The sequence below is a fragment of the Mobula birostris genome, chromosome 27 (genome assembly GCF_030028105.1).
Source record: "Mobula birostris isolate sMobBir1 chromosome 27, sMobBir1.hap1, whole genome shotgun sequence".
In the NCBI taxonomy this organism is placed as follows: Eukaryota; Metazoa; Chordata; class Chondrichthyes; order Myliobatiformes; family Myliobatidae; genus Mobula; species Mobula birostris.
The window spans coordinates 33,339,840-33,355,536 of record NC_092396.1 but is presented as its reverse complement, the minus strand read 5'-3'; the positions used below and the strand labels follow the sequence as shown (position 1 = coordinate 33,355,536).

Genomic DNA, 15,697 nt, shown 5'->3' with positions numbered 1-15,697 from the left:
TGCTGTTAATAGATCAGCAAACATCATTTCTTCCTCTTCAAGGTATTCAGTGGAGGGCTACTTGAAGATGTGTGAAAAACAACTCAGCCTTTGATTGCAGGATCTACCTTTTAAGGTTCTATTAATAAGCCAACTTAGTCTATCAATTTGTTTGTCTAAATTATTGTTTCAGGATTCACTTTCTTTCTATTTCTGTTATCTTGGATATCTTCCATATCGCACACATCTGCCCTCACCCCATGCTCCCACCAGTACACCAGGGGTAGGGTTCATCATGTCCTTACTTACCACCCCACCAGCCTCTGCATCCAGCACGTACAATGGCTATAAAAAGTATTCACCCCCCTGACAATTACCCCAGCATTATTGTTTTACAACATTGAATCACAGTGGATTTAATTTGGCTTTTTTTTTGGACACTGATCAAGAGAAAAAGACTCTTTCATGTCAAAGTGAAGAGAGGTCTCTACAAAGTGATCTAAATTCATTGCAATTGTAAAACACAAAATAATTAATTGCATAAGTATTCACCCCCCTTTAATATGACACACCTAATCGTCACTGGTGCAGTCAAGGTGTTTCAATTGGTTGTAGTAGAAATACACCTGTATCTGGAAGGTCCAACTGCTGGTGAGTCAGTATCTTGGCAAAAACTACACCATGAAGACAAAAGGTGATTGAAAACTGCAAGTCAGGAGATGGATACAAGAAAATTTCCAGCTCACTGAATATCTCCTAGAGTACAGTCAAATCAATTATCAAGAAATGGAAAGAATGTGGCACAGATATATATCTGCCAAGGGCATGCCATCCTCAAAAACTTGAAGAACCGTACAAGAAGGGGATTAGAGAGGGAGGTCACCAAGAGACTGATGACAACTCTGGAGGAGTTACGAGCTTCAGTGGCTGAAATGGGAGAGACTGCACATACAACTGTTGCCTGGGTGCTTCATCAGTCACAGCTTTATGGGAGAGTGGCAAAGGGAAAGCCACTGTTGAAAAAAAATACTCGCATGAAATCTCGACTAAAGTTTGCCAGAGGACATGCAGGAGACTCTGAAATCTGCTGGAAGAAGGGTCTATGCATCTGATGAAACCAAAATTGAGCTTTTTAGCCATCAGACTAAGCGTTATATTTGGCGAAGGCCAAACACTGCACATCATCAAAAACAGTCCATCCCTACCGTGAAGCATGGTGATGGCTGCTTCATGCTGTAGGGATGCTTCACTGCAGCACACCCTGGAAGGCTTGTGAAGGAAGAGGGTAAAATGAATGCAGGGAAATCCTGGAGGAAAACCTAATGCAGTCTGCGAGCAAGACAATTACCCCAGCATAAAGCCCAAAGCTACACAGAAATTGCTTAAAAACAACAAAGTTAATATCCTGTAGTGGCCAAGTCAGGTTCCAGACATCAATCCAGTTGAGAATTTGTGACTGGACTTGAAAAAGGCTGTTCATTTATGATCCCCATGCAATCTGACAGAGTTTGAGCAGTTTTGTAAAGAAGAATAAGGAAAAATTGCAGTGTTCAGATGTGCAAAGCTGGTGGAGACCTAACCACATAGAATCAAGGCTGTAATTGCTACCAAAGGTGCATCTACTAAATACTAACTTGCAGGGGGTGAATACTTATACAATCCATTATTTTGTGCTTTATATTTGTAATTAATCTAGATCACGTTGCAGAGATCTGCTTTCACTTTGACAGTGTCAAGAGTTGTCTTTTGATCAGTGTCAAAAGAAAGCCAGATTAAATCCTAATCCAACAATAAAACACAAAAACTTCTGGGGGGGCGGGGGGCGGGGTGTATACTTTTAATAGGCACTGTAATTGGTGGGATTCCACCAACAAGCACATCTTTTCCTACCCGCGCTACCGCGCCCCCCCCCCGTGCACTTTCCGTGGGGATCGGACTCCTTTGTCAACTTGTCCCTCACCATTGATTTCGCTCCTGGTACTTATCCTTGCAAGCAAAACAAATGCCACACCTGCCCCTATACCTCATCCCTCACTACCATTCAGGGCTCCAAGCAGTCTTACCAGGTGAGGCGACATTTCACCTGCAAGTCTGTTGGGGTCACCTACTGTATGCTGTGCTCCTAGTGTGTGGCCTCCTGTATATCGGTGAAACCAGGCACAGATTCGGAGACCGCTTCGCTGAGTGCCTTCGCTTCGTCCACCACAAAGAGTTGTATCTCCCGGTGGCCACCCATTTCAATTCGACTTCCCCATTCCCATTCTGACATGTCAGTCCATGGCCTTCTCTACTGCTGTGATGAGGCCACATTCAGGTTGGTGGAGCAACACCTTATATTCTGTCTAGGTAGCCTCTAACCTCTGGTAATTGCCCCTCCTCTTCCCCTCCCAGCCCCTTTCACCACTCCCCATTCCTGTTCCTCCCTCTCACCTTATCTCCTTAACTGCCCATCACTCCCTCTGGTGCTCCTTCCCCTTTTCCCCTTCTCCAGCCCCTTTTCTCTTTCACCAATCAACTTCCCAGCTCTTTACTGCACTCTCTCCTGGTCTCACCTGTCACCTTGTACTACTTCCTCCCCTCTCTCCTTCCCCCCTCCAAACACCTTCTTGCTCTGACTTCCCCCCTCCTTTCCAGTCCTGATGGAAGATATCAGCCCGAAACGTCGACTGTTTACTTTTTCCCAACGGTGCTGCCTGGCCTGCTCAGTTCCTCCAGCATTTTGTGTGTGTTGCTCAATTCCAAGTGGTTTTTTTGTTTTCTTGTTTTCCTCTTCTTTTCTTGCCCCTCCTCTTCAAAAATCTGCAAAATGTCATTAATCATTTGTTTGTCAACTTTTAAGTATTGAATTAGTTCTTTCCTATGTGGCATTGAGGAGCATTGCTGCTTAGCTAGTGTCCTATTCTTAAGAAGAAAATATGTTACTATAATCCATCTGGTAACAAAGTAGATCTGCATTAAACCCACCAATGCACTTGCTGGTGATGTAAAATTTCAACAGTAGTGGCCCTTTACATCTCTAAAAGCCACTTTCGATGATACAAAAACATTGAAATGTAAATATTTTGTTCATTCTCAACCACCGAGTATTGCTTTCGATTGCTGTTGTCCTTGGGTGCCAGTAACTACTGCTCAGGAAACTTTTTGTAAAAAAAAATCACGGACTTAAAGCAGCTTTTAGAAAGTATTCATGAATGGTGTTACTATTTGGGCCTTAGCAAGAGTTGCCTAATGAAATCATGAGCCCACTTCCACCCTACAAATTAATTCATTAACACTTTCTATCTAAGTAGTAATTTCCACTGGTTTGTATAACCTCCATGTAGATGAAATTTCAGTCTAGCAGTCTTCATATAAGTTTTTGGGATTGCGTACTGCATTTGAACCACAGGAAACATCATCTTAACCAGGGACTCAGTATCTTTCAGAAACTAAGGTTCCCTAAACTTGCTAAGCCTTGCTATTTATTCTGACAAGAACATACAGACTCTGTAACCTCAATATTTCACTTTTGAAGGCCTCCTATTTACTGGGCATGTCTTTGCCAGAAAAAACTTGTCCCAATCTGCACTTGCCATTAACATTGGCCCTTCTTCAATTTAAAATTTTAAACTGGGGACCAGAACTATCCTTCTCCATAATTATCTTGAAGCTAATGGAATTATGATCACAAGATTGGAAGTATTTCCCTACAGACACTCTTGTCACCTGCCCTGTCTCATGTACTGATACATATTTTAAGCTCATCCACCTTACCTACAATACTCCTTGCATTGAAGTAGATGAAACCCAGAACATTATTTCCACCATTCTTAACCTTTAGATTCCTGTCTTTGTGTCTTGGCTTAACAACATCTTTCCCTACATCCACTCACCTATCTGTCCTGGCTCTGATTCCCATACCCCTGTAACTCTAGTTTAAATCCGCCAAAGTAGCACCTTCCCACAAGGATATTAATCCCCCTCTAGTTGAGGTGCAAACCATCCTGTCGGTACGGGTCCCGTGTTTGCTTGAAGTGAGCCAAACAAGTCAAAAATTTGAACCCCTCGCTCCTGCACCATCTCCTTAGCCACATGTTATCTTCCTATTTCTGGCCTCAGTAGCACATGGCATGGGTAGCAAACCTGAGATCACAACCCTGGAGGTCCCGTCCTTTTAACTTATCACCCAGCTCCCCGAACTCAGTTTGCAGGACCTCATCTCCCTTCCTGCCAATGTCATTGGCACCAATGTGGATCACGACCTCTGGCTGCTCACCCTCCCACTTAAGAATGCTGTGAACTCAGAGATGTTCCTGACCATGGCACCTGAGTGGCAGCATACCATCTGGTAATCTTGTTCTCATCTACAGAACCACTGGTCCAATCCAATGTCATTATCACTACTGCTTGCCTCTTCTCTCCCCTTCTGAATCATAGAGCCAGGCTCAGTGCCAGAGATCTGACCGCTGTGGCTTTCCACTGCTAGTTCATCCTCCCCCCCCCCCCCCCCAAACAGATCCAAAGCAGTATACTTGTTATTGAGTTATTGAGGTGGGCAGCCACAGGGGTGCCCTGTACTGTCTGCCTATTCCCCTAGAAGTCACCCAGTTAACTGTATCCTGCAGCTTGGGTGTTATACCTCCCTCTGTTGCCTATCAATTAACCCCCCCCCCCCCCAACCTCCTGCATGATCTGGAGTTCATGTAGTCATCAGGGACACTGGAGGTCTCTCCCACAACCCGCGTGAGCATTCCGCTATCTTGCCTGGCATTTCCACTACTTTAATTGCACAAAAAGAAAGGAAGAGATTAACTTGCTGGAAACCTGTCTTAGCCTGTGCCTCTTCTTGTGAAGCCTTTTGAGCCAATGCCTCAAGCTCTCCACTCCAGTTCTGTCCACACCAACAATGTCCGTCTTGTTTAAAGCCTCTTTATTGGTCCTTCTCAAATACCGAATAACCCTATGATCTCAAGATTGATAAATATCCCTACTGTCCTACTCACTTTTTCAAAAATCACTCAAAATTTACAAGCCAGCAGCTCTGGGAATCTCAAACCCTCCAAATGTTCAGCGTTCGTACCGTACCGACCTATTCAACAAAAATTAATTTCCAGTCGCAAACAATGAATCTGCAGATACTGGAAATCCAAGCAACACAGAAAATGCTGGAGGGACTCGGGGTCAGGCAGCATCTATGGAAAAGAGTGCAGTGGATGTTTCGGGCAGAGACCCAGCAGTCCTGTTGAAGGGTCTTGGCCCGAAATGTCAGCTGTACTCTTTTCCATAGATGCTGCCTGGCCTGCTGAGCTTCTCCAGCACTTTTTGTGTGTTGCAAAAATTAATTTGTTGTATAGACTTTTATTGATGCAAAGCTTTTATTATTGTAATCAGAGAAAGTGTTTGTTTCCCAGCTCTTTTCTTATAAAATTACATCCTCTGAAAGGAGATTAAGTACTTCCCTTTACAAGTTATTTATACATATTAACCGTAAAGAAATTTGATTTTTGTTCTGCTTTTAAGCAGTCTTCCTCTTGTTTCTAATGGATTGGTTTGAGTTGAATCTTCTGTGATGAAAGGATTAGGACTGTTACTAAAATTAGCTCCCAGTTTTTTTTAGCCACTATTCAGACTATTAGAATATTATTAGAAGTTCTTAATTAATGTAATTGTGTTTTTTTTCCTACACAGCAAAACTAGGAACTACAGCTCCTCCTAGGCCAGGACCTACAGGAATTAAAGGACGTTCTCCAACCACCAGCAGTAAAATTCCTGCTCCAAGAGCAGGATTAAACAAAACCACGAGCAGAACTGCAAATCGTCGTTGAATTCAGTTTGGATAAGGCAGGCAGCAAACCTAATGAAACCTCGACATCATCAATTCAAAGCATTTGGGTTTGCGTTGCCGTTTGTGAAAGCACACAGGGCTGTAAAATCACAATATAATTAACAAGACTTAGCATGAAGGTAAAGAACTCCTGAGCTCTTGGAGTCATTTTGAAGTTCTGACAAAAACCTACTCAGGCAGCACTTAATTCTTTAAAGAACTCTGCTGGTACCAAGGAAAAAATGGAGTTCAATAGATTTATTTTGTAGCAGACACATGCCTAGGAACCAGAAGCAGAACACTTGGAAAGGAAGTAATCTACTGAATCCTGTTTTAACAGAGCTACTTCATTGTACAATTTACACTTTTTGTTGCCTTCTTTTGACTCACCAGTCTTGGCTGAGAATGCAATTACACAGCTGTGGAGTAATCATTTATAGGAGTCCTTAGAGTACATTCTTTTTGGGAAAATAATATATATGCAGTCATTCCTTTAAATTTTGTGCTTGGTTGAACAGACGGCCAGAGCAACAATTGAATTTGCAGAATGCACATAGTTTGTATGAAGGAATGGATCTGGTCCTTTGGCATTTTCAATAAAGATGCCTATGTTTGTACTTACATCTAAAGTGAGATACATAAAGTGGGCATCAAAACCCATCCTGCCCAAAGCCTTAAAAATCAGCTGGTGGTTGATGGTCAGATGCTCTGGCTAAATCTATCTATCTATCTATCTGTCTGTCTATCTATCTATCTATCTATTTTTTAAAAAGCACCGCCAGATCCTTGTAATTACTCATAGCCCACATAATTAAATTATTTAAAATGGCCATTTTTTTGGATACGTCAGTGAGTGGCCACAGCAAATCCTTTCTGATGACCATAAGGGTTTCATATTAGCTAAATGTTTGGTTAAGATTTTGATAACTGTCCTCAATAGTATTGACCTGATGATGATGGATCACTAATTCTAAATGATTTTTAATTTATTGTCATCTTCAGACTTGGGAATAAGAACTGTCCAACTGTTCCTTATATTAGATGGAATTTTGCCACGTTTTATTCAAGAGGAATTCATTCTGGTTAAAATTTTGATGTCTAATTTGTGAATTCCATTTCAGATTAAGGCATTCTGACCAGCCACAGTGTCCCTTTTAACACTGCCAATAATATTTAAAATCTCAGTTGTGCTAAATTCACGTAAAGGGTTTAAACTCTTATTAGCCTGTTTGAAAGTAAAATTTTTATACAATCACCAAAGAGGCATTGAATCAAACTTATCATGATAAGAAAAATCATTCATTATTTTGAGGCTGGACTGAAAGCGAGTACTCCCATTTACTGTAAACATTCTTCATGAAGTTGTAAAATTTTTATGCAGTAAATCTGCAGCAAATATTTCTACGACCTTTACATGGGGAGTTCAGTCTGGAAGAGATTGAGAAAAGCTAGGCAACAGGACTCTTATTGCAGTTTTTTCATGAATCTCTGGTGTACAGGTCTGATTATGAATAGGTTCATTCACAGTCAAGTGACTTAACTTTGCTTATGTAAACTCTTGACAGGGAAAACATTGATGTTAAAACATTCATGATGGGATCCATGAAATAAAATAAAAGACAGTATTTCTAGTTTCATGCATTGATGTTAAATAATTACCTGGGTGGAGCACATAATGAAACGTCAATTGAAAACAGATGTACTTTTAAAATTCACCTGGTTTTTGATCTACTTAACTTTGGACATTTAGTGAAATACTGGAATGTGTGCAAAAAAGAAATTGCAAACAAATCCTGGTTGAAATCTTTAATGCCTCGGTGTCTTCATCTGCAATGCGCATTTTGTCTTTTAAAGATGTTAAATGCCCCCCATTCCTTCCTGGGTTGTGTTGAATGCAGTGTTTATGCAAAAAGTACTTTCTTTTCATCCTGTGCTATCTGAGGTGTTTGTTCCGATCAAAAGCAAGATTCAGTCCTACAATATCAAAGTCATAGAAAAGTATTATATTAAATGTTAGAAGCACAGTGAAAATTTTCAATACTTCACCTTGAATCACTGGAGCTAGGTTAACTATCTGACTAGTTTTGTTACGATTTAAAATGACTCAAAATTGCTGTGCACATGACAGGCATTTTTGATCAAACTTTGCTAAGAGTGGTAATAGAAAAAGATTTTCATTCCTGCTGCTCATGTTGACTGTTGCAGTCCTGTGAAGCCTTATTTTGGTGATTACCAACAAAATTGCCAAAACAGTCTTCAGCATATGACAGTAATTCAAAGTTTTTATATAATCTGATTTAATCTTCTTTGCTTCAGATTCATGGTTTCAGGGTGTTTAACACAACTGAGTAAAGTTGGGTTTGAGTTTTTTAAATGAATGATGTGTTATTAATGATTAATCACAATCGTTCAGTAATTAGAGATGAAATCTACTTATTCCAGATTCTACTACTGTGTTTAGCTTAAATCAAATATTTATTGTATATTTTTTGCTGATTTGTATGTATCTTTGTCGGATGTTTTGTATTTATTACACTTTCCTGTAACATTTAATCTGTTTTCATTAATTCATTTTGGATCTTACGCAATCTTTTAAATAGTTTCCATGAGCCTATACATTCAGCTTTCCTAAATGTACTGTGCAGCACTATATGCATTGGGAACAGATCCTTTCCCTTTATTCCTTCCCATCCCCACTTGAGAAGTTTTTGGTTGATGATCACTGTTCCAGTAATAACTTTTCATACTGCCCCTGTATAGCAGGTAGTTTTCAAACAAAAGCATAAAATGAAACAAATCCCAATCTTATCTTTTTGTGTACATCCTTCCAGAAATGAGTCCCTGCCAATTCTTGGAGCTAATTGCTTAACTGATTTATCACTCTTATGAAAGAAAGGTGAGGCCCATTGTAGAATTTCTGGTTCACAAGTATTATTGCTTTCATAGAACATAAGCATCTTGCTTATGGATAGACTGGCTGTGCTGATCAGTATGAGAACTAGACAGTTTCCAGGCCTATATTCATAAGCAGGCCTCAGAAGAAAAACAAAGCATATACTCTTCACTTTTTAATGTTTAAAGAAAATTACAGATCACTCAAGGAACTGGCTATTTTTGAAAAGAAAAGCCTGTGAGAATACTGAGAAGCTTAATGCCCATTTCCTGTACTGCCTTGCAAATGTTCAATTAAACTAAACTATATCCAGCAAGGCAAAGGAAAGAGAAAGATTTGCACTTTAGTTGTTCAAAATACTTCGAAATGTATTTCTGTCCGTTTGAGTCATAATGGTAATGACTCCCAATCTCTGAGTAAGTCTTGCGTGAATAATTTTCTTCCCCATTAAATGCTGAATTTCTTCCAGATCCACTAATCAGGAATATTATCAAACTATATTTAACAGTTCTAAAGCAAAAAATTAGAGTAGGTCTTCAACATGAAACATGAACCCTGTTTCTCTTTCCGTAGTTACTGCTTAATCTGATGGTTTCCAGTGTTTTGTTTTTAAAATTAATTCAGATATTAAGGCAGATGGCAAAATCAAGGAATTTCATGAAGGATACTTGCAGAGGGTTATAGGACTAGAGATTATGCAGATATGGAGATACTAGATGATAGTATTTTGAAAAGCATGAGAATTGGAAAACCAAGGGCAGGATTTAATTTGAATCCAGAATAAACCCATTAACACATACTTCATGGATGGATGCAACCTGATGCAAATTAGCACATAAGCAAAGGTTTTCAATGATCTCAGGCATAGAGGATTGGATGGCAGCTAGGAAGTAATTGGAATCGTTGACTTTTAAAATAATAAAGGCTTGAATGAGTTGAAATTGGGGCAGATTTGGGCAATGTCAGATGGAAATATGTAATATTGATGAATTTATAGTCTGAAATTCATTTTTGTGCCAAGATTATAGCTGGTTTCCAGCAGTTACCAAGGAGAGAAATGGAGTTTGTTATTAATATGATTGTATTAGTTTTATAGCTGTATGATTGCAAAACATAATACTCAGTAAAACAAAATTACATTTTTTTCTGAAAAAAAGGCACTCCACGGGAAGTTTAATAGTCATAGTCATACTTTATTGATCTCGAGGGAAATTGGTTTTCGTTATAGTTGCACCATAAATAATTAAATAGTAATATGTAAATTATACCAGGAAATAAATCCAGGACCAGCCTATTGGCTCAGGGTGTCTGACCCTCCAAGGGAGGAGTTGTAAAGTTTGATGGCCACAGGCAGGAATGACTTCCTATGACGCTCTGTTGTTCTTCCCATGATCAATGCAATTTCAGCTGCAGAAAACTATCTACCAATCAGAAGAGCAAGATGCACAACCTAAGACATTTTCCATTCAGAAACTATTTTGTGAATACTCTGCACTTCTAAGAGTCTTAACAAGCAGCTTTAAAACTCACTGCTTGTTTGTTCTCCAAAATGTTCAGGCTGTGCTTGAAACTAATTGCTAATGCTTTTTACTAAATACGTGGATAAGAAAGGTTTGGGGAGATACTGCCCAATTCTTGGCAAATGGGAGTAGCTCTGGTTGGCGTGGATAGGTTGGGCCAAATACTAGAAATGTCATTACCTGTTTCCCGTGCTGTAATTCTCTGTGAACTACTAAGTGAATAATGTATGCCTCTGATTAGACCACTAGAGGCATTTCTTAAACAGGAATTTAAGGCTGTTGATCACAAATTCAAAAGGAGTTTTGGATGCCTGGGAGAGGAATCAAGTGTATGTGGCAAAAATGCCATGTTTACAAGCTCAATGGTTCCGTTTATTAGAGAATGTATACAGTATACCACCTGAAATTCTTGCTCTTCACAGATATCCATGAAACAGAAGGGAACCCCAAAGAATGAAAGACAAAAACGTTAGAATCCCAAAGCCCCTTCCCCCTCCCATGCACAAGCAGCAGCAAAGGATCAACCCTCCCCACTCCCCCCACTTGTTGCAGCAGGAAGCATTAACACCCACCTCTTCCACAGTGAGAGGAGAGACCAACAAACAGCTCGCTGTTATGATGTTACAGTCTGCAGCGTTGTTTTTATTCTAAGTTCCTCTGACTTGAGAATTGGCAGCAAACTCCACCCTCCTCCCCTACCATCAAGAGAGAAAGTGATTGCCCCAAGTGCCAAGGCTTGCGGATGCCACGCCTGCTGTCCCAATGTTCCTATCTCCCAAAATGCCTCAGCTGCCGACACCAATGAGGAATTGAGTACACAAGGCTGCACCCTGTAGATGGGTGTCTTCCTGGCCGCTCCTGGAGATATTGAAAGTGGCCTGTTGGCGAATTCCAGGAATAAGAACCCACTGCCGTGAAGAGTGGCAATTAGAATGCAGCTATAGATCATGGACTCCAATTGAAACCCAGCCACCTTGAAAGGGAGAAAAGAGATATCAAAGAGAGGAATTAAAGCTGTTTTGTTGATGAGCTAGAAGAAATCACCTCCTGCTGCCATTTTAGCTTCACCAACCATATACTAGTCAATCCCATCTTAATCTCTGAGGAACAAGGTCTGAAGTGTTGAGTTTCCAAGTGTTGTAATTGAGATAATGAGAGTAATCACCAGATATGGACAGCCATTGTTATATAGGTCAAGAATCTAGAAACTTCCACTACTTACTGTAAGGATCATTATAGGTGGCAAATTGTCGGCGGTGTTAGAAATATCATTGGAACTGAGCAACCATGTATCTTGATTTCTAAGGAAGTGACCTTGTGTGTCATGGAGATCTGGCAGCAAAATTCAGGCAGCTCAGATTCCCATCAAAAATTCTCAATCCCTTTGTTTTTATTTACTCAACATTCAAGATGCACTTGATTATTACAGAACTTTTCTCATGGTCCGTGTCCGTGTCCATGACCATGGTCCATGTTTCCTGGAGGGTCAAGTAACTCTTCTTAATTGAACTAAACTAGATACTAGTGGACTCCTGGTTTGATTGGTTTGATGGCATAAAGCATGTGTTGTCCACTTGCTTTATGCCATTTGCACAATACATTGTTTTTTTACGTGTTGGATGAAGTTTTTTTGAGCTAGTTGCAAGGTGTTTCTTTGCTTCGTGGCTGTCTGTGAGAGGACGAATCTCAGAGCTGTGTTCTATATGCATACTTTGATGATAAATGTATTTTGAGTCATTCTTCCGGTTGAGCTCACTGAGGGAGGAAGGAGAAGAAAAACTGCTGGAAGTCAATATTCATTGACATAATTACATGGCTGGTATGGAATTAATTATAATGTAGTGAGCCAATCCTGATAAAGTTTGTAAAAAGATGTACTGTTTTATTTATTAATGTAAAATACAGTATTTGCAAATAGAGCCTCCTTACAAATATATTTAAAATTGAATCACGTAGTGCTATCCCTGGTGACTACTTTATAGCTGGTCTTTTAATGAACATGGTTGATTAGTCAGAAATATACTGTATATTGCAATGTGCAAGTTAAGTGTGAAAGTTGCAGGAATAGTAAATTAGCTGATTAATTGCTGGTAGTTAAAGCTTGCTGCTTTGTCACCCTTTACTACATAGTGACCAGATATTCTGACGTTGCATTGACCTGCTCGGGATTTTCAAAATAAGGGCCTTATTTCTTGCCTCCATCTCTGCAACAAAAACATCCAGGAAAGAATCTCAAAAATAGAATATCCACTCATGTCCACCTCATCATTGTTTCATCTTGGTACTCCACACCATGCACAATAGAATCGTGAAATGGTCTGAAGCAGTGCCCATCCTTTCAAAGTACTGACAAACTCAAATGATCTGGCTTCCAGTTAGGCAGAAATCTGCAGTCCTGGTTATTGATCTCAAGCTAAAGAATCTTCTACATATTGATTGTAAAGGTACCAGCACTTAAACAAGTTTTTTTCTCCCATACAAAACCACGTTTTTCAAAATGTGCTCTTTCACCTCCATTCTTCTCAGTATACCTATGAAAAGGTAATTTACTTGTATTTTCAATTTATCAATATATTCAATCACAGATTAGGTACTTGCTTTATCTTGAATATCACATATTGCATAAGGAAAGCAAATATCCAATCTGCATTCAGTCTTTCGACTGGAGAGACCACATTGTGATATGTGGCAATTTTACAGGCTAAAACAAAGTGTCAGTTAAAGGGAAAATGGTTCACTGAAAGTGGAGTCACAGCTGGGCAGGGTGGTGAAGAAGGCTTATTTCACACTGGCCTTCATATATCAAGACATTGGATATAAAAGTTAAAAAGTCATTGTGCAGTTGTACAGAGGGCTGTTGAGGCTGCACTTGGAGTATTGTGTTCAGTTTTAGCTACTCTACTATAGGCAAGATGTTATTGAACTGGAAGAAGAGCAGACAAGATTTACAAGGATGCTGCCAGGACTTCAAGGACTAAGTTACTGCATTGGTTAGACAAGTTATGACTTTCTTCCATGGAGCATAGACTGAGAGGTGTATAAGGCATGATGAGTATAGATAGAGTGAATGTACTGTCTTTTTCCCAGAGTTGGGGTGTCAAGAATTAGAGGGCATAGATTTAAGAGGAGAGGGGAAAGATTTAAGAGGAACTCACGGGGCAACATGTTTTTTTTTACACAAAAGATGGTATCTTTGTGGAATCAGCTACCAGAGGAGTTTGTCGAGGCAAGTACAATAACAACTTTTAAAAGACAGCTGGACAGGTACAGAGATTTAGAAGCAAATGGGACTGGCTTGGACAGGGCATCATGGTCTACCTGTTTTGTGACTATATTTTGCCTTCATCCTGCTATTTTTAATCTTAATTTAATAATGAATATTATTGCTTCAATTTTACTTTTTGGCTGCAGTATCCAAAATGAGGGGTCACCAGCTAGACCTGTTTAAAAATAGCAGTCATTTCTTCAGGCTCAATATGATTTATATTAATATGGATGATTTATTTATTTCTCTGCATTACAGCAGTGACTTTATTTCTAAATCTTTATTTTCTGTGATTGAATAGATTTTCTTATTTACTAATATCATTATCCCACCCCATTTCATATTTTGCTTGTCCTTCCAAAATATTGAATAAAACTAAGGCCATAATTCACAAAGTAGAACTGGGCCATTCTCTGCCATTTCATCATGGATGATCTATTATCCCAGTCAACCTCATTATTCTCCCTTCTCCATGTAACCTTACTAATCAAGAGCCTATTTGGTCTTCACAGCTGCCCGTGGCAATGCATTCCGGAGATTTACCACCTCCTGGCTAAAGAAGTTCTCTTCTCTGTTCTAAAGGGTGGTCCTTGTATTCTGAGGCTGTGCCCCCGGGTTCTAGACCCCCACTATAGGAACCATCCTCTCCCTGTCCACTCTATCTAGGCCTTTCAATATTTAATATTGTTACGAACTGTAACGTTTTAGAAATAAACCAGCAGCAAGAGATTTCACAGTGAGTCGGGGTTTAATGCTAACACCACTATCTTTATTAGTATCTACTTATAATATCGTAACTTAACCAAGATAAACAAATGTTAACAGTGTATGTATGTGTGTAAAAAAAATACAGCTCCCAAACTAAGTTAAGCTTGGGGAAACAAAGTTTCGAGTCTTAAAATGGTAAATAGGAAAGTTCAGTTCATCCACGGAAGGAATGATGGGAGAGAGATATTTGTAATCCAGGGTGAATGTAGAGAAAAGGTGGATACGTTGAATTCCACAGGTAAACGAAAGTATCGTCGTCGTCGTTTTGTTCCAAATCCACATACAAGTTATCACCAAAAGTGATATGTCACAGGGATATCGTTTTCAAGGGATTAGCACCACACAACATACCCAGGCAAGGATTAACACACGAGTGGTCTCCACAGGATATCCCGAAAAACCCACTCCTTTGGGATTATACGAAGTGACAGACGCACATTCTGTTATGTACTCCGTGACGATGTTTCACCCACCCTTGTGGGCATAAAAGATTTCCAAGCCTCAGCTGCGACCAGCTGAAGCTACTAGCTTCCCAGTTTCTCTCTCCCTCTCCTCCCTCGACTGTGACTGTCTGTGTCCTTGTTTATAAACTGCAAGTCAGCCAGTGAAGGACATCATAGTCCCGCCTCATTTAGGCACTCTTGAAGTGACAGTCCACAGTAAACGAAACCTGTGGTTTCGTAACATTATGTTTCAATGAGATTACTCCCTTCCCCCGTCATTCTTCTAAACTCCAGCGAGTACTGACACAGATCAATTAAATGCTCCTCATAACCTTAACTTTTTCATTCCTGAGATTCTCATGAATGTCCCCTGGACCCTCTCCAATGCCAGTACCGCCTTTCTTAAATAAGAAGCCTAATGCTGCTCACCATATTCTAAGTGTGGTCTGACCAGTGCTTTGTAAAGCCTCAACATTTCATTCTTGTTTTTGCATTCTAGTTCTCTCAAAATGATTGCTAACATTACATTTGCCTTCCTTACTGCTGAGTTACCCTGCAAGTTAACCTTTAAGTAATCCAATATTAGGACTCCCAAGTCCCCTTGCAACTCTGATTTCTGAAGTAGGTCCCTGTTTAGAAAATAGTCTCTGCTTTTATTCCTTCTACCAAATACTCTTAAAAGACCAATACTCTTAAATGTTCATCTCCTTTCTTCGGTGACCATGCAGCCATATCAAAATTTGCTGTTATTTCATCTACTTTTTGCAGACTGAAGAATGTTTTGGGTCAAGACCTGGCATCAAGACTAATTTCACTGAGTAGTGTTTAGATAATTAATTCTGAGCTTCTACATTTTAAATTGCCTTTTGATGTCCTACATTCGGTTTATAGTGTCTTATTTCTTTTTTTACCCTACATACCACTAAAGCAGCACTCTCCCTCCAGGTCCAGAATATCTGAGTCATCTTTGGCCCCAGTACCAGGGAAGCAGTGAATCTTCCTGGAATTTCCTTTGCAGCCACAGAA

The 15,697-nt window shown here is 39.8% G+C and overlaps 1 protein-coding gene and 1 long non-coding RNA gene across 6 annotated transcripts in view; one reads left to right on the top strand and one right to left on the bottom strand.

Moving 5' to 3' along the window:
• cep104 (centrosomal protein 104) overlaps positions 1-8,335 on the top strand; it is a 134,648-nt gene extending 126,313 nt beyond the window's left edge. For all 5 annotated transcript variants that reach the window (XM_072245347.1, XM_072245346.1, XM_072245351.1 and 2 more), the window contains one exon: positions 5,647-8,335. In XM_072245347.1, coding sequence (XP_072101448.1) covers positions 5,647-5,783 — 137 coding nt within the window. In that variant the 3' untranslated portion in view covers positions 5,784-8,335. The remainder of the gene's footprint in view (positions 1-5,646) is intronic.
• LOC140188747 (uncharacterized) overlaps positions 1-15,697 on the bottom strand; it is a 61,838-nt gene that overhangs the window by 30,932 nt on the left and 15,209 nt on the right. The gene's annotated exons all lie outside the window — the stretch shown is intronic.